At 41.5% G+C, this 20,342-nt stretch overlaps 1 protein-coding gene across 13 annotated transcripts in view; it reads left to right on the top strand.

Moving 5' to 3' along the window:
- Window positions 1-20,342, top strand: part of RIMS1 (regulating synaptic membrane exocytosis 1) — a 599,063-nt gene that overhangs the window by 334,007 nt on the left and 244,714 nt on the right. For all 13 annotated transcript variants that reach the window (XM_060393556.1, XM_060393561.1, XM_060393554.1 and 10 more), the window contains exons 4-5: window positions 13,154-13,494; window positions 18,106-18,953. In XM_060393556.1, coding sequence (XP_060249539.1) covers window positions 13,154-13,494; window positions 18,106-18,953 — 1,189 coding nt within the window. The remainder of the gene's footprint in view (window positions 1-13,153; window positions 13,495-18,105; window positions 18,954-20,342) is intronic.

The raw sequence follows: 20,342 nt of genomic DNA, 5'->3' as shown, positions 1-20,342 counted from the left end.
GCTTTTTACATATATTGTTGCTAAATTAATCTTTAAGTATTTATATTGATTTTTGTATATTGACTTTGTGACTTACTGCCAGATAAAATCACTTCTTTTTATCCAGTAGTGTGTTTTGTTGATTCCTTAGGAATTCTTGCATGTATGGTTATTACTTCTGTAAATAAGAATAGATTTACTTTTTTCCTATATTTATATTTTATTTATTTTCATTGCTTTATTATGTTATGTTTGCTCTGATCTCTACTATAAGGTTAATAGTGGTGTTGAAAACAGAAATCCTTGCTTTGTTCCCGATCTTAGGTAGAAAGCATTTGACTTTCACATTAAATGTACTGCTTATGGTAAGTTTCTTGTAGATTTGATAAATGTTTTCTTAAAGATGTTTGCTTCTATGCTTTTCAGGGATTGTGGTTTTTAACTTTATTCTCTTATAGCACGGTTTTCTTGTATCAGACATTGAGTTTGAATGCTAAGTTGGCCAGATAAAATGAGTTCATAAGCTGAAGTGGTTCATCTTCTACTTTTTTACTAGAAAATTTTTTTTATTATATTGGTATCTTTACTCTTTTAAATTTTTTAAAGATGTTTCCATTAAAGATATCTGGTTCTGGAATTTTCATTGTATATTGTCTTTTAATTATGAATTCAACCACTTTACTACTTATGGAGCTGTTCAGGGTTTCTATTTCTTCTTGTATTGCTTTTAGTAGTTTTAATTTTAATGGCATTTCTCTATTTAATGCATGTTAATTAATTTATTGAGGCTTCCCAGGTGACAATAGTGGTAAATAACCTGCCTGCCAATACAAGAAATGCAGGTTTGATCCTTGGCTTGGGAAGAGCCCCTGAAGTAGGAACTGGCAATCCACTCACTCCAGTAATCTTGCCTGGAAAATTGCATGGACGGAGGAGACTGGTGAGCTGTGTCCATGCGGTCACAAAAAGGTGGACGTGACTGAGCCACTAGGCACACACATTGTATTTAAAGGCATAAATAAATACATTATTTATATATATATTGTATACTAATTTATAAACATTCTGTATATATATATATATTTATAAATACATACTATATATTTATATATAAATGTATATATTTATATATAAATAAATATGTTGTTCATAATGTTCCCTTATTTATCTTTTTAATGAATCTAAGGTCTGTGGCACTGTCTCCTCTTTTGGTAATTCTATTTCCTGATTTTTTTTTTTATTTTTCAGTGAAGTGAGACATTCATCAATTTTATTAGTTCTTTCAAAGAAGCCAGTTTCTAATTTCATTGATTTTTCTCTAGGTTTTATTGATTTTTAAATTTTATGTGTTTTACCCTCTCATCTTTATTGTTTTCTTCTTTATTTCATTATTCTTATTAATTAATTTTATTATGTTTGTTCTTTTTATTGTCAAAGCTGAGATCATTGATTTTGTAATTTTTTTTCTTTTGGAATGCAGTATTTAAAGCTATAATTTTCTAAAAAGTACTTTAACAACATCTCAGAAATTTTGGTAAGTTATATTTTATTAACATTTAGACCAAAACCACATTTTAATTTCGTGGTTTCTTCCTTGACATTGGAATATTTAGATATGTGTTCCTTTATTTTCAAAATTAGGATATTCCAATATTTTGTGATTTTTAAAATAATTTTATTCAAGTACAAAATAAAATTATTATTCTATTATTTTTCTATATATTTTATATACATTATTCTATTATTATTCTATATATTTTTAATCTCATTCATTTAAATTTATATTTTGCATGTTTTGTCCTGCAAATACTGTGTTAATCTAATAGACATGGATATAATTTATTAAGTAAATACCCATTTATTGTATAAGCTTCAAAAATACTTTGTGGAACTTCACGGGCAGTCGAGCGGTTAAGATGCCACACTCTCAAGCACAGGTTCGATCCCTGGCCATTAAACTATGATCCTACATGTCACATGGCATGGCAAAAAGGGAGTTCTGATCAAAATGGAATAAGAGATGCAGAGAAGCAAGAGCTCAGGCAAGTCCATGAGTTTAGGAATAAAATTCTCAAACAGAAAGAATACTTTACCAAAGAGACCAAAATTCTAAAAAAGATCCAAACAGAAATTTTGGAGCTGAAGACCTCAATTAAGGGCATGAAGAATACATTAAAGACATTGGAAATGAAACAGACCATATGGAAGATTTAGTGAGCTCAAAGATGGAAGTCTAGAAATCATACATGCACAAGAGGAAAGAGAATAAGACATTTTAAAAGAGAAGAAACTCTGCAAGAACTATCTAACCCTATTGGGAAGTGCAAAATTAAGAGAATAGTTATCCCAGAAGAAGAAAGAAGAAAAGAGTAGAGAATTTATTTAAAGAACTATTAATTGAGAATTTCCCAAACCTTAGGAAGAAACTGGACTTACCATTCCATGAAACTGAGAACACCTAATTATCTCAATGCAAAAAGACCATTTCCAAGAGATGTTATATTAAAACTATTGAAAATCAATGACAAAGAATTTTAAAGTGGCTGGGGAAAAATGGATGGTCACTTGCAAAGTAACCTCTATAAGGCTGCCAGCAGATTTCTCAGCAGAAACTCTGCCATCTAAGAAAGGAGAATGACATTCTCGGAACACTGATAGAGGAAAAATGCCAGGCAAGAATACTCTATCCAGGAAAGCTACCCTGCAGACATGAAGGAGAAATAAAAGCTGTCTCAGAAAGACAAAAGCTGAGGGAGTTCATCATCATCAGATTTGCCTTACTATAAAAGTTGGAAGGCGCTCTTCTACTTGAAAAAAAAAAAAAAAAAGCCATAAGTACTTTGATGGGACTTCTTTGGTAGGCCAGTGGTTAAGACTTCACCTTCCAATGCAGGGACTGTGGTTTGATCCGTGATCTGGGAATTAAGATACCATATGTCTCACAGCCAAAAAAACAGAACTTAAAAACAAAACAACAGAAGCAATATTGTGACATATTAAATAATGTTAAAAATTGTCCATATCAAAACCAAATTTTTTTAAATGCATAAATTTTGAATAAGTAGGTAAATAGAATCAGACTGAAGAGGTTCTTAATCAGAATAGGTTGTTAAAGAAGAAAAAGCAATACAAAAAATTAACAATAGCTACTTCAATTTGGTAACAAACTCACAATGTAATAAAAGAATAATTTGAGACAACAAAAACACAAATAGGGAAGAAAAAAAGGATGATATCCCTGTAGGCAAATGAAAATAAGATGTCATCTGCATAAAACAGATGATTTTATTTATGAGATATTAATAGAAAACCACCCAATTAAAATGACAGAAAAAAACCCATAAAGAATCAATGGCAATATAGAACAACCAGAAAAGGAAAAAATAAAATGGCAATACTAAGTTCTCATTGATCAGTAATCACCTTAAATATAAGTAACTTAAATTCACCATTGAAAAGACACAGAGTGACTAGATGGATTAAAAAACAGGACCAGACTATAGCTCTAAAGACAAACATAAGCTCAAAGAGAAAGGATGAAAGATTATATGCTAAGGAAATGGCAGCAAAAAGACAGTATAGGCACTTTCATATCAGAGAAAATAGTCTTCAAGCCAAAACAAAGGTGGGCGTTATATAAAGACAGAGGGGACAATTCATCAAGAAGACATAATAGTGACTAATATATACGCACCTAGAATAGAAGCATCAATACGTCAATGGATGGATCATCTGGAAAGAAAGTTAAAAAGGAGACAGAGGCCTAAAGTGAAACATCAGACGTAATTGTGCTCAATCTCTCAGTTGTGTCCAACTCTTAGTGACCCCATGGACTGCAGCCTGCCAGGCTCCTTTGTCCATGGAATCTTCCAGGCAATCCTACTGCAATCAGTTGCCATTTCCTCATTCAGGGGATCTTCCCAACCCGGGCATCAAACCTATGGCCTCTGCATTGGCAGGCAGATTCCTTCCTAACTGTGCCAGCTGGGAATCCCCTTATACAAAACGGATTTGATAGATTTATACAGAACATTCCATCTGAATGCATCAGAATACACGCTCCTTTCAACTGCACATGGGGCATGGTTGGGATAGACCACAGATGGGGACACAAACAGCTTAAGAAGATTGAAATTGTATACAGAATATTTTCTAATCACAAAGGTATGAGATTAGAGATCAACTGAAGCTGGAAAGCTGGAAAATCACAAAACATGAAGACTGAACAACATGCTACTGAACAGCTACTGTGTCAACAAGGAAATCAAAGGATATGGAGTAAAGGGAACCCTCGCATGCTGTTGGTGAGACTGTAAATTGGTGAAGCTAATATGGAGAATTCTTTACCAGTTGAGCTACCAGGGAAGCCCAAAGGAATTATAAATGTTCCCCCCAAAATTACAAATATTACTACCACATGATCCAGCTATTTCACTTCTGGATGTTTTATTCAAAGATTATAAAAGCACTAATTTGAAAAAAAAAAATGCCCCCCCTATATTCACCATAGCATTATCTACAATAGTCAAATACAGGAACAACCTAAGTGCCTGTCAACCGATGAATGTATAAAGGAGATGTGTCTCATACAATGGAATATTACTCAGCCATTAAAAAAGATATTTATTTTTTCCATTTGTGACTACATGGATTGATCTTGAGGGCATCGTGCTTAGTGAAATGAGTCAAACAGAGAAAGACAAATAATTTCACAGATAAGTGCAATATAATAAAACAAGGAAACAAATACAATGAATGAACAAACCAAACAAAGCCAGAAGTTACAGGGAACAGAGTATCAGTTAACAGAGTGAAGGGGAGGTTGGGGAGGCTGAAATGAGTAAAGGTGGTCAACTTGATGGTGACAGGTGGAAACTAAATTTTTGGTGGTGAGCATGCAGTCCTCTATACAGAGTTCAAAATAAAATATTATACATATGAAAAAATTTTTTTTTCCACAGTGTTCTGAACGTCAGTCTTTTTTTTTTTTAATTTTAGTTTTTATTTTTAAATTTTAAAATCTTTAATTCTTACATGCATTCCCAAACATGAACCCCCTCCACCTCCCTCCCCATAACAACTTTCTGGGTCATCCCCATGCACCAGCCCCAAGCATGCTGCATCCTGCGTCAGACATAGACTGGCGATTCAATTCACATGATAGTATACATGTTAGAATGTCATTCTCCCAAATCATCCCACCTCTCCCTCTCCCTCTGAGTCCAAAAGTCCGTTATACACATCTGTGTCTCTTTCCCTGTCTTGCATACAGGGTCGTCATTGCCATCTTCCTAAATTCCATATATATGTGTTAGTATACTGTATTGGTGTTTTTCTTTCTGGCTTACTTCACTCTGTATAATCGGCTCCAGTTTCATCCATCTCATCAGAACTGATTCAAATGAATTCTTTTTAACGGCTGAGTAATACTCCATTGTGTATATGTACCACAGCTTTCTTATCCATTCATCTGCTGATGGACATCTAGGTTGTTTCCATGTCCTGGCTATTATAAACAGTGCTGCGATGAACATTGGGGTACATGTGTCTCTTTCAATTCTGGTTTCCTCGGTGTGTATGCCCAGAAGTGGGATTGCTGGGTCATAAGGTAGTTCTATTTGCAATTTTTAAGGAATCTCCACACCGTTCTCCATAGTGGCTGTACTAGTTTGCATTCCCACCAACAGTGTAGGAGGGTTCCCTTTTCTCCACACCCTCTCCAGCATTTATTGCTTGCAGATTTTTGGATCGCAGCCATTCTGACTGGTGTGAAGTGGTACCTCATTGTGGTTTTGATTTGCATTTCTCTAATAATGAGTGATGTTGAGCATCTTTTCATGTGTTTGTTAGCCATCCGTATGTCTTCTTTGGGGAAATGTCTATTTAGTTCTTTGGCCCATTTTTTGATTGGGTCGTTTATTTTTCTGGAATTGAGCTGCATAAGTTGCTTGTTATACATATGAAAATTATATGATGTTATAAATCAAAAGAATAAAAAGTACTTCAATATTACTTGTGAATTTCCATAATGCCAGTTATCTATTGACCAAGGAATATCTATAATAAGAGTCATTTTACTCAGAGTAGAATATTTTATTAGACTTTATACACTTTCTTTCACTAGAAGGGGCTTCCCAGGTGGCGTTAGTAGTAAAGAGCCTGCCTGGCAATGCAGGAGACATGAGACACAGACTCGATCCCTGAGTTGGCAAGATTCTCCTGGGGGAGGGCATGGCAACTCACTCCTGTATTCTTGCCTGGAGAATCCCATGGACAGAGGAGCCTAGTGGGCTCTATATAGTCCATAAGGTCGCAAAGAGTCAGACACGACGGAAGCGACTGAGCGCACACACGTGCATGTCATTAAAAATGGTAAATTTGAACTTGCTTGTGAATTCTCATACAAAGGTCCTCAATACTGTCCTTGCAAACAACAGATATGATTCTGCTCCTTAAGTTAAGATTATAGCTATAATAATTGCCACAATTTATTAAATGTCAATAAACTTACTGAATGCCAGGAAAGGAGCATGAGTCAGGACTTCTCAAATAAGGACTGTGCATTTCTAGATGCTAGTAAAACACAAACATTAGACAAAGAAATACAATTCAGTCTTGTGCTGTATATGAGAAGAGATGCACCACCAACAAAACCACACAAAAAGATAACCTACAGGGCTTAAAAATCATGTATAGCAAAAATGAACCCAAACAGCAGGATAGTAAACCCCCAACATATGAACCTTCAAGTTGCAACATTTCAAAGGTGCAAACATGTGTTCCACCAGCATCAGGCATGAGTGAAATTGCAGCTTGCCCTCCGTCTGCTATTTCTGACGAGCCTTCAGCTCCATCATCTCCCATGCCCTCTTCTCCAGTCAGTAAGTCCTCTGGCCTGTTCACGTGATGCCAGCCCCTGTATGCCAGCTGCTATGCAGCACTACTTTTCAAGGTACTGCACTGTAAAATTAAAATGTTTTCTTTATCTTTTTGTGTTTTTATGTATTGTTTGTGTGAAATGTATTACAAACCTATTACAGTACATTGCTGTATAACCCACTGTGTTAGCTGGGCTAACTTTATTGAACTTACAGACTGGACTTATGAACAAGCTCTTTGAACAGAACTCACACTTATGTAGGGAACTTACTGTGTTAGAATTCAATTCAAAAAGATTTTTACCTGAGTCTCTGCATTTTGTCCCCAACACAGTAGCTAGAAGGATCCTATTAAAGCATAACACATTAGGTCACTTCTCTGCTCAAAACCTTCTAAGAGTTTCTGTTACTCTCATCATGAAAGTCAGTCTTTGCCATGACTCCCAAAGATCCACTCAGTCTGACCCTAGTTGCTTGGTGTACCTACTACAGGGCTTCACCTTCACTGCCTTGAAATCAGAAAGGTTTATGTCTCCTCAAAATCGTCTTCACTTGCTATTATTATAGCCAGACTTTTTCAATACCTCTCTCAGCAAAATGTTCCCAACAGCTAGTATGAAGGTAAACCAACCCTGTCCACCACCACACAGAATGCCTGTTTTTTCCATTTTTTTTTTCTATTGCACATCTCACTACCCAGCATTCCTCATCTATTTACTATCATTATTTGTTTCTGTCTGTCTTCTTCACTGGAATGTGAACTCCACATGTCACTTTGTTCACTGCTGTAGGCCCATGCTGCTGCTAAGTTGCTTCAGTCGTGTCCGACTCTGTGTGACCCCATAGACAGCAGCCCATCAGGCTCCCCTGTCCCTGGGATTCTCCAGGCAAGAACACTGGAATAGGTTGCCATTTCCTTCTCCAATGCATGAAAGTGAAGTCACTCAGTCGTGTCCGACTCTTAGCGACCCCATGGACTGCAGCCTTCCAGGCTTCTCCTTCCATGGGATTTTCCAGGCAAGAGTACTGGAGTGTGGTGCCATTGCCTTCTCCCTGTAGGCCCATAGCCTAGAAAAAAAAAAAAAGGTACATTACAGAAACACTTGTTTAAATCAGAAATATGTCCAGAGTATGGCACTTTTTACAGGAAAAAAAGGCTTCTTACCTTTAACTAAAGTCATCTTTAGTGAGTTTTTGTTTGCTGTTAATCATTCATATGTATCGAGTGCTTTCCATGCGCTAAACAAGGTTGTATACATTCTCTCACTGACTAAATCCTAACACATAGTCTATGAAAGCATCACTATTATTATTTCCCTATTTTATGAATGAGTAAACTGAAATATAGAGAGATGATGTAACTTCCCCATTAGCAGGGCAGGAAGATGGGTCATCATATTCAATGTTCACCACTGCTTTTGACGCGCCATGACCCACAGAGATAGTTACACAAACAGGAGCAGTGAGAGACCCGCCATCAGGCAGCCCGCGTGGAAGCCATCAAGACAGAAGGCTGTGCGTCATAATTTAACTAACGGGGTTGGATTAATAAGTGCACGGGAACATCTCTCTGTTTATCTGTAGGAACAAAATACAAGTTTCTTGATGGCTTTGTATGCTATAGAGAGCCCCCCCCCCCCCAGATTTTACACATATAATTAACAAGGTGATGATGATGGAAATGATTAGTTGTTAGTAATAATTAGACGTTACCATGTTATCAGTGCCTCGTAAGCTCTTACTGTCTGTCAGGCTCTGTGCCGAGTGATTTAGATGAATTATGTCATTAATTCCTGAAACGTCTCAGTTAGTTAGGAACTGCCAGGATCCCAAGTTTGCTTATGAGTTACGGAGGCTATGAAAGGGACTGGAGTAAACAGCAAACAAGAGGTGGATCTGAGGTGAGAACCTGGGCTGTTTAGACACCACATTGTTCTTTCAAGTTCAGTGATGAGATTAAAGATTATCCAGTACATCATGTCAAGATTGTTAGCTGTGAGGGAAAGACAATCACTTAGATCCCTGTCTCTCATCACATATCAAGATAAATTCTGAGGGATCAAGAATTAACTTGTAACATATTAAATCGTATAAAAAGCCAATGAAAATAAAAGTGAATATTTATCACAGCATTTTTGGTGCTAAATTAGAAGCAAAAGAATAATTAAGGAAGAGCACAACAGATTAGACAACATAAAATGAAAAGTCATCTTTGTAACACAAAAATAGTTGATATGACAAGTAACAATTTGAAAACTCTATCAAATAGTCATTAAATGGGTAAGAAAATGCTACTAATTCAATTGATAAATACGCAAAAGGCAGGGGCAGTTAATATCCTAATGGGTATGTAGAAACGTTGGTACAACTGAAATGAACAAAAGTAATAAAATCATCAATAAATGGCAGTAAATGATCACTGTACACCATTCTACTTTTAAACATATATTATGAATATAGTTAGGAAGTAAATATACCAGTAGACATGTATATATACACACCTATATATACATATACACCTATATATACATATGTCTTCTCTTCTTTGAAAAAAAATCAGTTAAGTATCCCTAACCCACTTGTAGATTTTTCTACAGTTACAAGCAAGCATAATAGTTAACAATCAATTAAAAAACAGAATCTTTATGCACAAATAACTGCATTGATTATTAGAAACGAATTGGTTATTTTTATACATGTCTGCAATGTTTGATATGAACTGTGTTGAAAGATATGCCTAATCTTTTACTTTTAATTAATTTTTAAATGCAAATATAAAAATATGTGGTACACAAATGAATAAGATGTAGAAAAATTTGGAACTAAACAAGAGTTTTCCTAACTGTTAAAGTTTGACAAATATAATATCACAGATTTAAATGAATAAATAATATTGTAAAATGCTGAAGTAGATGCTTCTACTAACCATTAACTGTAACTTTTTAAATAAATTAAAAATAAAATTAAGTGAATTGTAAAATTTAATTGACTTCAACAGTACGTGATTAGAAAAGGCAGAGGAAACAGATCAAATTGCCAACATCTGTTGGATCATACATAAAGCAAGAGAGTTCCAGAAAAACATCTACTTCTTCTTTATTGACTATGCCAAAGTCTTTGTGTGGATCACAACAAACTGTGGAAAATTCTTCAAGAGATGGAAATATTAGACCACCTTTCCTGCCTTCTGAGAAATTTGTATGCAGGTCAAGAAACAACAGTTAGAACTGGACATGGAAAAATGGACTGCTTCAAAATTGGAAAAGGAGTACCTCATGACTGTATATTGTCACCCTAGTTATTTAACTTCTGTGGAGAGTACATCATGCAAAATGACAGGCTGGATGAAGCACAAGTTGGAATCAAGATTGCCGGGAGAAATATCAATAACCTCAGATATGCATATGACACCACTCTTATGGCCGAAAGCAAAGAACTAAAGAGCCTCTTGATAAAATTGAAAAAGGAGAGGGGAAACATTGGCTTAAAACTCAACATTCAGAAAACTAAGATCGTGGTATCTGGTCCTATCAATTCATGGCAAATAGATGGGGAAACAATGGAAACAGTGACAGACTATTTTCTTGGGCTCCAAAATAACTGCAGATGGTGACTGCAACCATGAAATTAAAAGATGCTTGCTCCTTGGAAGAAAAGCTATGACTGACCTAGATAGGCTATTTAAAAAGCAGAGACATTACTTTGCCAGCAAAGGTCTGTCTAGTCAAAGCTATGGTTTTTCCAGTAGTCATGTATGGATGTGAGAGTTGGACCATAAAGAAAGCTGAGCACCAAAGAATTGATGGTTTTGAACTGTGGTATTGGAGAAGACGTGAAAGTCCCTTGGACTGCAAGGAGATTCAACCCGTCCAACCTAAAGGAAATCAACCCTGAATATTCACTGGAAGGACTGATGCTGAAGTTGAAGCTCCAATACTTTGGCCACTTGATGCAAAGAACTGACTCATTGGAAAAGACCCTGATGCTGAGAAAGATTGAAGGCAGCAAGAGAAGGGGACAACAGAGAATGAGATGGTTGGATGGCATCACCAATTCCATGGACATGTGTTTGAACAAGCCCTTGGATTTGGTGATGTATAGGGAAGGCTGGTGGGCTGTAGTCCGTGGGGTTGCAAAGAGCTGGACATGACTAAGTGCCTGAACTGAACTGAATTAATAAAAAGCACATTATATTTGCTTTTATTAATCCTACAGCAGTTCTGCACATATTCAAAATTTGGAACTTGTCCAAATATGACAATGACTTTTTATTAGTTCATTTTTATGATACTTAAAGTCATGAAACAATCAAATAAAACTGTGATAAAAATTTTATAAGAAATATGCAGATGTGTGATGAATCGTATAGTCTCCTTCCTGCTCTTTTTCTGCCTGTTTACTCAGCTTAATTTCATTTTGGAACTTGTGTAATAATTGTAAATTTTGCTGTGTTCTGTATAGTTTTAAAGGAAAGGTATATTTATCCTAAGTACACCTTAATGTTTTTGTAGGAAAGAGACTAACTTGGTGCTAAGTAATACTTTGCAAATTATTAGTGTAATCAATACCATATTAATATCTACTAGTTACTGTGAAATAGTCAAAATTTCATATCGATGTCCTAGAACTCTATGAATTCAGACTTCCTCTTCACTGTCTTAGCAACCAGTGAGGCAGCCAAAGAGGAAGGGTGTCATCTGTCCTCATTCAGGGTCTGGGCAGAGGAGACATGGTGTCACTGTTGATGGAAGTCCTGGTTATAGGCCATCATCCTTATGACGTTATCACTGATACCTCCACGTTCAATCAGTCAGAACTTGAGGGACCTTATTTACAACATCAAGATGGACTTATGCCGTGCAAAGTATAGCCATATTTGGCAAGCATGTTAAATTGAAGGTCCACTCCATACATCCTTTCTTTTACTATAGGCATACGCAGCATATTGCTCACCTTGTCTAACATCTCAGTAGATGGGAAGTCCATGATATAATACACTGTGCAGATGTTATAGTTAAATGATTTTGTGGACCAACTTTTCTTTGTTTTATGACCCAGGGAAATATAGAGGGCCGAGTTAAGTGTCATAAATCTTAAACATATTGTAGCAAATATATTTGCTACATCTTGGTTTTCCCCATATTATTAATTCATTTGAATTTTCTTGGGTGGAAAGAAGGAGTTCTCAACAGTTCATCTGCAATATTTTTCTTTTTAAAATGTACTACTTTTATTCTCATTTCCTTATTATCACTTTAGCTTTAGTCTTATAAACAGTAAGAAGTGATCATTTTCCTCATATCCATTGGAAAGTTTTCAGTATTCAATTTTCTTCTTTTTGCCAACTAAACGCTGCTTCTTCTACTGTCTTGCATTGCTCCTCACTTGACGTATCTAGGATTTATCCATCCTTAAGTGATATATTTGAGTGGCTGTTGACTTAGTCTTATTAGTGGAAATGGGCACCTAGGGGTAGGTCATCAGCCTTCCTGGAGGTGCTGTGTCTGAAATACAAAGAAAAACCTGAAGTGCATGCCGAGAAGAGTAAGTGAGGTGGGCTTGGCTGTTGTTTTATTATTCATTATTTCTATGAACACTATTGTCCCCATTATTACCTTCACTGTAAGCGTGCCCAAGAAGAGAGCAGCTATATAGATTTTAAGTGGTGATACATTTCATAATTTATCAGCGGATGTGTTTCCCAGTGATGATTCCAAAATAGCTCTTACAGCTGAGCTTAGTTGATTACTAGTAAACTAGAGAACACATATAGCCTGTCCTGTTCTTTAGCGACTACCTTTCATTGTTTGTTAATTCCTTCTGAATATCTTATAATATTGATTTTAATAATGAATGGTTCTTGAGAAGACAGATAGCTTCTAAATCCTTTGACACACTGAGGAGTATGTACATAAATATTAATTCCATGGTTCCCTACAACATTTTTCCAATCAATCAACTACCTTGCTTAGACCATTTTTATGAATATATTTTAAATGAAACTTCAGAGTCAGTCATTCAAAATGTGATGAATACACAGTAATAGGAAACTCGGAATCATAGATTATGAATGCCAAGAAAGACTCTGTTTTGGTTACCGTAGGTCTATGGTTTCCAATGGGTCATGGAGCAGGCTTTCATACACTTGTTCAGGGGTCATTTTCATAAGACCGGCTCAAGGATCCACATAAAGATGACAACCATTCTGTTTTGCCTTAAGAGATATTTTAGTGTGATGAAAATAAATTTATTTCCACAGCACAGAAAATTTACACCGTTCTCTCTTCTTCAAATAGGTTATGTGGGTATGCAATTTGTGTCGAAAGCAACAGGAAATCTTAACCAAGTCAGGGGCGTGGTTCTTCGGCAGCGGCCCTCAGCAGCCCAGTCAGGACGGAACGCTCAGCGACACGGCTACAGGGGCGGGTTCCGAGGCGCCTAGAGAGAAGAAAGCCCGGCTCCAAGAGCGCTCGAGGTCGCAGACCCCCCTGAGCAGCGCCGCGGCCTCCGCCCAGGACCAGGCTGCTCCTGGCGCACAGATGGACAGGACCAAGGGCGCTGAGCCCGCCCCGCAAGCCGGGGGCCCTGAGCAGAAGCAGGCATCCTCCAGATCTAGAAGCGAGCCTCCCAGGGACAGGTAAGAGGTCAGCAACCCACAGGCAAAGGGCAAGATCTTAAATGGAGAGCAAACCCATCTTCAGGAATCAAGCCGCTTAGGATATGCAGAAAGGGTGCCTCTCAGACTCAACCAGAAAGGTGATAGGGAGCCCGCTGCCTTTGTCTCTCTCTAGAACGTATCTTTCCTTAGGAGGTCTTTGCTGAGAAGCTTGTCTTTCACGTGTCCCGTGGAGGTAAACAAGGGCTACCTGGTTGGTAGTCAGGGCCCTTGAGAGAATGAGCCAAGCCTGAAGGAGTGGCTGGCTGTCTTGTTTTACATTTCATTGTTTAAAGGGTACTATTAACTTCCAACCCTTTGGTGAGAACAGCCATTGGCTGTTTTTGGCTATTAGAGTGAGTCCTGCAGTTGAATATGTGCTCTGAGAGAAGAATATGGGGAACAGACACACTTAGGGCTGGGGGTGCATCAGCAAAGGCTTCCTGGAGGATGCTTTCTTCTACCCTGAGCTTTGAAGGTGACTAGAGATGAGCCAGGTGAAGCAAGGGGTGGGTGCACGGGTGTCTGGCTGGAAGGAACAGTGGAACCACCCAGAGGATGCTCTTGGCTGGAGGGTGAGTTGGAGAGGGGGGAGCAGGGGATGATGGTGAGGTCTGAGTGCCCAGGTCACACTGGGCCTTTTAGACAAGTTCAATTTCACAGACTTTATCCTGAAAACAATGGAATGCAATGGAGACTTGTAAGCTTGGGCTCATGTGATGAGCTTATTAATTTCAATTTGTCTACTGTATCATTCATTCAAAAATGTATATTGATGACCAGACAGGATGCTGTGCAGTAGGTGGGGACAGCGTTAACAAGGGGGAATATAGCCCTTTTCTTCCCGAGGCTGGGAGTCTGGGACACCTGACGGTTAGCACTAGGTGTGGCTGCCTTCATTTGTGTGACCCTTAGTTATTCCTCTGGGTGGGAGGACAGGATCCGAGGGTAGGATCTAAGGAAGCTTTCTGATCTCCTTGTCAAACGAAACTCTCACAATAAGCTCAAAGACTTCAAAGCTGAACTGATCCGGATTCCAGGCCTGGCTCTGTCACCAGGGATTCTCATGGGCACCTTGGAGGACTGAGTGAGCACCTGTGCTCAGCAGCAGGCCCATGGGAGGCCTCTAGTGAATGCAGACTGTAGGCACCAAGTGTTTACCATTACCGAACACTGCAGGAGCCGGAGGGCATCAAGACGACTGGTGCATGGTGCCTTTCCATTCAGATCCTGGGAAAGAGACCACACTGTCCCCTAGGGAAGACAGAGCCCTGGGCAGTGGACTGGCGCAGACAGCTGACATGATCAGAGCTAGACAATATAAACACACGTCCTTTGGAGGCCGCAGGAAAGGGGAGCACCTTCTGAACACAGGCAGACAGGACACCCAGAAGTTGTGGGATGGGCAGGCAAAATAGGAGAGACCATGATGGCCAGACACCAGAGCCACCCTGGTGATGGCCAGACTTGCAGCATGGTGACAAAGTGCTGTGAGTTAAGGAGAGAAAAGACGCTGAAAGGGCAGCTCACGATTGGTCAGAAAAGGATTTCTTTTAAAGGAGAGGAAGAGTTTGGAGGTCTAGAGTTTCCAAAGAGAAAATTTGAGTCCTGCTTATGATGACCTGTGAAAAACTACAAAGAAGTCAAGAGCAGGCACCAAGGAGAGGCTTTTTGATGAAATCTGAAAAAGACTGATAAGGGCAAATAGCTTTTCTGGTGATATAGATGACTTGCTGTTTATAATACCGAAGACAACAGTGAGGATGTTGGGGCTGGAGAAGGAGGAAGAGGGGGACCTGGCTGGTAGTCAGGGCCCTTGAGAGAATGAGCCAAGCCTGAAGGAGTGGCTGGCTGTCTTGTTTTATATTTCATTGTTTAAAAATTTGTATTATTGGAGTACAGTTGCTTTTCAGTGCTGTGTTAGTTTCTGATACAACAAAGTGAATCAGTTATATATACAGATATACCCCCTCCTGCTGTGACCCCCCTCCCACCGTCCATCCCACTCCCTAGGTCATCACAGAACACTGAGCTGAGCCCCTATGCTCCACAGCCGCTTCCCACGAGCTATGTGTTTTACACATGGGAGTGTGTGTGTGTCCGTGCTGGTCTCTCAAGTCATCCCACCCTGTCCTTCCACCACTAGCTATGCGTTTTACATGTGAGTGTATGCATGTCAATGTTACTCTCTCAATTTGTCCCACTCTCTACTTCCCTGATACCTCAGTTAGTGAAGAATCCACCTGCAATGCAGGAGACCCCGGTCTGATTCCTGGGACGGGAATCCTGATCCGCTAGAGAAGGGATAGGCTACTCACTCCAGTATTCTTGGGCTTCCCTTGTGGCTCAGCTGGGAAAGAATCCGCCTGTGATGCGGGAGACCTGGGTTTGATCCCTGGGTTAAGAAGATCCCCTGAAGAAGGGAAAGACTACCCACTCCAGTATTCTGGCCTGGAGAGTCCATGGGGTCCCAAAGAGTCGGACACGACTGAGCTTCTCTTCACTTCACTTCTCCTTCCACCACTGTGTCCACAAGTTCTGGTCTCTAAGTCTGTGTCTCTGTTCCTGCCCTGCAAATAGCTTCATCTGTACCATTTTTCTAGATTCCACATACATGTGATAACATACCAAATTTGTACTCTTCCCGACTTACTTCACGTAGTACGGCAATCTTTAGTCACATCCATGTTGTGGCAAATGACATTTTCTTCCTCTTTATTCCTGTTATTTTATTACCGTATTCCACTGTATTTTATACGTGCCATGTCTTCTCCACCCATTCAACAGCTGATGGACATTTAGGTTGCTTCTGTGTCCTGGCTATTGTAAGTAGTGCTGCAGTAAACACCGGGATACATACTTCTTTTGGAAACAAGATCTTAATCTTTTTGATCCTAATTTGTACACTCATCAAGAGCTAGTGGGGATGGCAACATTAGAGGTGAGAAAAGGCCTATTTCAAAGACAAGAATCAGAGAGACTGCAGAAAAGTCCCATTTGCATATAAGGCTATCCTTTCATAAAGCATCTTCACAGATGCTGTCTCCTTTAATCTGCGCATGAACTCTGCAAGGTAAGCATCATTGATCAGCATTTCAACAACCACAGAAATATCGACTCTATAGAAACTTCCAACAAGGGCAACTCTGCTTTAATGAGCTACTGAGGTTTGCAGTACATTCATCACACTTTCATGAAAACTCTAATTATGATGACTGCATTCATTGCAGACCCCTTATGCGGGAAAACAGCAATGCTACCTGTGAAACTCCACCCTCCCTGAAAATCTCTCCCACTTCAAAGGACCAAGTAATCTAAATGCCTCGAGCAGAGCTGACCAGGCTTCTGTTTTGCTTTTGGGTCATTGGAAACCCTCTACCCTTTCTCTCCGTTATCACCAGCCCCTGCTCAAACTGATCCCACAACATATTTTAGCAATTACTACTTTGATGATGGACAACAGAAACTGCTCTACTTTCCCCCATCTTGTATGTTATTCTCAGTGTTTGCTCATGAAGCCTGCTTTTGGACGTCCAGTGTTCTCTCTGGAAGGCCCTTTCGATGGATCTAAGGATTCCAGAAAGAGCCTAGCTGTCCCCATTTTAACTGCACAGTAGAGCATATAGGGTCTGAATGCTTTGCTGAGGCATCCCCTTTCTGTAACTTCTGGTGTCCTTGCTGAAAGCTTCCCAAAGCAGGCGGACTACAGTGTTCAGAAAAGGGCTGCACAGGGCCATCTTAAACAATGTAATTTAAATATTCAGACCGTGAAACACTTTTCCTTTATCTTTGCCAGTGCCTCCTACAAGATGGAAAGCAAAGTAGAACACAAACTGCTTTTTCTTTTCATGTTGCTTTTTGTTATGATTTATTATAGGATATTGAACATGGTTCCCTGTGCTCTGCATTTTGGAATGAGGGAGAAGGCCTGGGAGGGAGGAAAAATGAATAATAATTTCAAAATGTCAACATTTCTATCATTTTTGCTGGGGAAGGTAAAATGAAGGCTCAGCTTCAATCATTTTTTTTTTTTCCCTAACCAAGTCCCTAAAAAGTGTTGGACTGCACATCATCTCTTAAAAAGTACTTTTGTTCTACAACTGAAGTGCTGGTAGAATTAATTTCTGAAATGGACATACTTGTAGTCAGGTTTCCTTGAATGTTTCAGTTATAAGATATTAATATATATTGCCCCAATATATGTCGGGTATTAATTTTTGAACTGATATATATCTATCAGTGTTTATCCTAGCTTATTATTGCCTATATTATTTTATCTAGAACATGTTAAAGAGGTTCGCATAAAACTTGTTCCTTTAGTGCATTAATTTATTGGTTTTTAAAATGATCTGTGTAGCTGATAGAGAATTTAAAAATCTGAAAGCCAGTTGTGAAGACCCTGAATATCTTGTAACTCAAAGGAGCCTTATTTAGAAAGCGACTCAGGTATACGTTTAATGTGCCTTTTTAACATCTCGCTTTTTAATTAGACATCGAAGGATAGCTATTTCCAAGGATGCTGCTTCTGAGGTCTGGTCCTCGCCGTGAGTTTACACGCGATTCTCCTTCTCCACGTTTCTTTGTGCATCCCAGGAAGAAGACCCCAGGGCTGGCCGAGCAGAATGGCAAAGGCGCCCCAAAGAGCGAGCGCAAACGCGCGCCCAGGACCTCGGCGCCGCCCGCAGAGGCGCCCGCGGAAGAGCGGGAGCGGAAGGAAAGGCGGGAAAGCCGAAGGCTGGAGAAAGGCCGGTCCCAGGACTACTCCGTCGTGCCGGAGAAACGCGAGGAAGGCCCGGTGGCTGAAGCGGAGAAGCAGCGGAAGGAGGAGGAGTACCAGACCCGGTACCGCAGCGACCCGAACCTGGCGCGGTACCCTGTCCAGCCGCCGCCCGAGGAGCAGCAGATGCGCATGCACGCGCGGGTGTCCCGCGCCCGGCACGAGCGGCGCCACAGCGACGTGTCCCTGCCGCGCACCGAGGCGGCCGCGGGGCCCGAGGGCAGGCCCGGCCCGCGCGCGCCCCACGCCGCCCGCGGCTCGCCGCCCGCCTCGCCGCGCGCCTACTCGGCCGAGAGGACCGCGGAGGCCCGCGCGCCGGGCGCCCCGCCGCTCGCCGACCCCAGCCCGCCGGCGCCCCGGCCAGGCCCGGGCCCCGCGGAGGCCCCGGAGCCGCTCCGGAAGCAGAGCCGCCTGGACCCCGGCTCGGCCGTCCTGGTGCGCAAGGCCAAGCGCGAGAAGGTGGAGACCATGCTGCGCAACGACTCGCTCAGCTCCGACCAGTCCGAGTCTGTGCGGCCGTCGCCGCCCAAGCCGCACCGCGCCAAGCGGGGCGGCAAGCGGCGCCAGATGTCCGTGAGCAGCTCGGAAGAAGAGGGTGTGTCAACGCCGGAGTACACCAGCTGCGAGGACGTGGAGCTGGAGAGTGAGAGCGTCAGCGAGAAGGGTGAGCGAGCGGCGGCGGCGCGCGGGCTCTGGGCGCCGGCGGGGCGGGCAGGGTGGGTGGGAGCCGGGCGCTCCTGCGGGGATCTGAGGCGCGCGCTCCGGGCTGGGGGCGTGTGCCGGAATCCGAGATATACGCTCGGGGCTGGGGGTGTGTGTGCTGGGATCCGAGGTGCGCGCTCCGGCCTGAGGGCTCCTGTGTTGGGATCCGAGATATACGCTCGGGGCTGAGGGTGTGTGTGCTGGGATCCGAAGTGCGCGCTCCGGGCTGGGGGCTTGTGTGCTGGGATCCGAGATATACGCTGAGCTGGGGGCGTGTGTGCGAGGCTCGGGGATTCGCCAGTGTGGCTCAGAAGCGCGTGTGCTGTGCGCTCAGGGTGCGCGCCTGCAAGGTTTACAAGCGTATCTGGTAATGTCTAGCATGGTGACTGTGACTGCAGTTACCACTGCTTTACGGTATATTAGAAAGAAGCTACGAAGGCAAATCCTAAAAGTTGTCATCACAAGAAAATTATTTTGGTAACCGGATGAAGAGATGTTAACTAACCTTCCTGGGGTAGCCTTCTGGCCTCCTATGTATGTCTGATGGTTAAAGTTCACACGTCGCTCAGCAGTGTGACTTTTTGCCGTGCCATGGACTGTATAGCCTGCCAGTCTCCCCTGTCGATGGAATTTTCCAGGCAAGAATACTGGAGTGGATTGCCTTTTCCTACTCCAGGGGATCTTCCAGACCCAGGGGTGGAACTCGAGTCTCTTGGGTCTCCGCCACTGGCAGGTGGATTCTTTGCCACTGAGCCTCCTGGAAATCCGCACGTGGTTAGGTTTACACCTTAAACTTCCATGGAAAGTGAAAGTGAAAGTCGCTCAGTCATGTCCCACTCTTTGCGACCCCATGGACTAAAATAGTCCATGGAATTCTCTAGGCCAGAATACTGGAGTGGGTAGCCTTACCCTTCTCCAGGGGATCTTCCCAACCTTGGGATCCGAGGGGCGACCAAGGGATGAGCGGAGTGTGGGACTCGGGGCTCGTGTGCAGGAATCTGAGGTGCCCGCTGGGGACTGGGGGTGTGTGTGCAGAGGGTCGGGATTCGGGAGCGTGGCTGAGAGGCGCGTGTGCTGGGCTCAAGGTGCGCCCCTGCAGGGTTCGAACCCAGGTCTCCAGCATTGCCGGCAGTTTCTTTACCAGCTGAGCCACAAGGGAAGCCCAAGAATACTGGCGTGGGTAGCCTTTCCCTTCTCCAGTGGATCTACGCTCCAGAAATCTGGTCTCATGCAATGCTCGAGGATTCTTTACCAACTGAGCTATCAGGGAAGCTGTATGTCAATTAAGTCTCAGTAAAAGTTGGGGATGAAAGTGGGGCTTGGAATGCTCCAGGCAGTCTCCCAGCAAATG

The sequence above is a fragment of the Ovis aries genome, chromosome 9 (genome assembly GCF_016772045.2).
Source record: "Ovis aries strain OAR_USU_Benz2616 breed Rambouillet chromosome 9, ARS-UI_Ramb_v3.0, whole genome shotgun sequence".
Lineage (NCBI taxonomy): Eukaryota > Metazoa > Chordata > Mammalia > Artiodactyla > Bovidae > Ovis > Ovis aries.
Note: the sequence above shows the minus strand (reverse complement) of the source record. Positions and strands in the feature narration are given on the sequence as shown.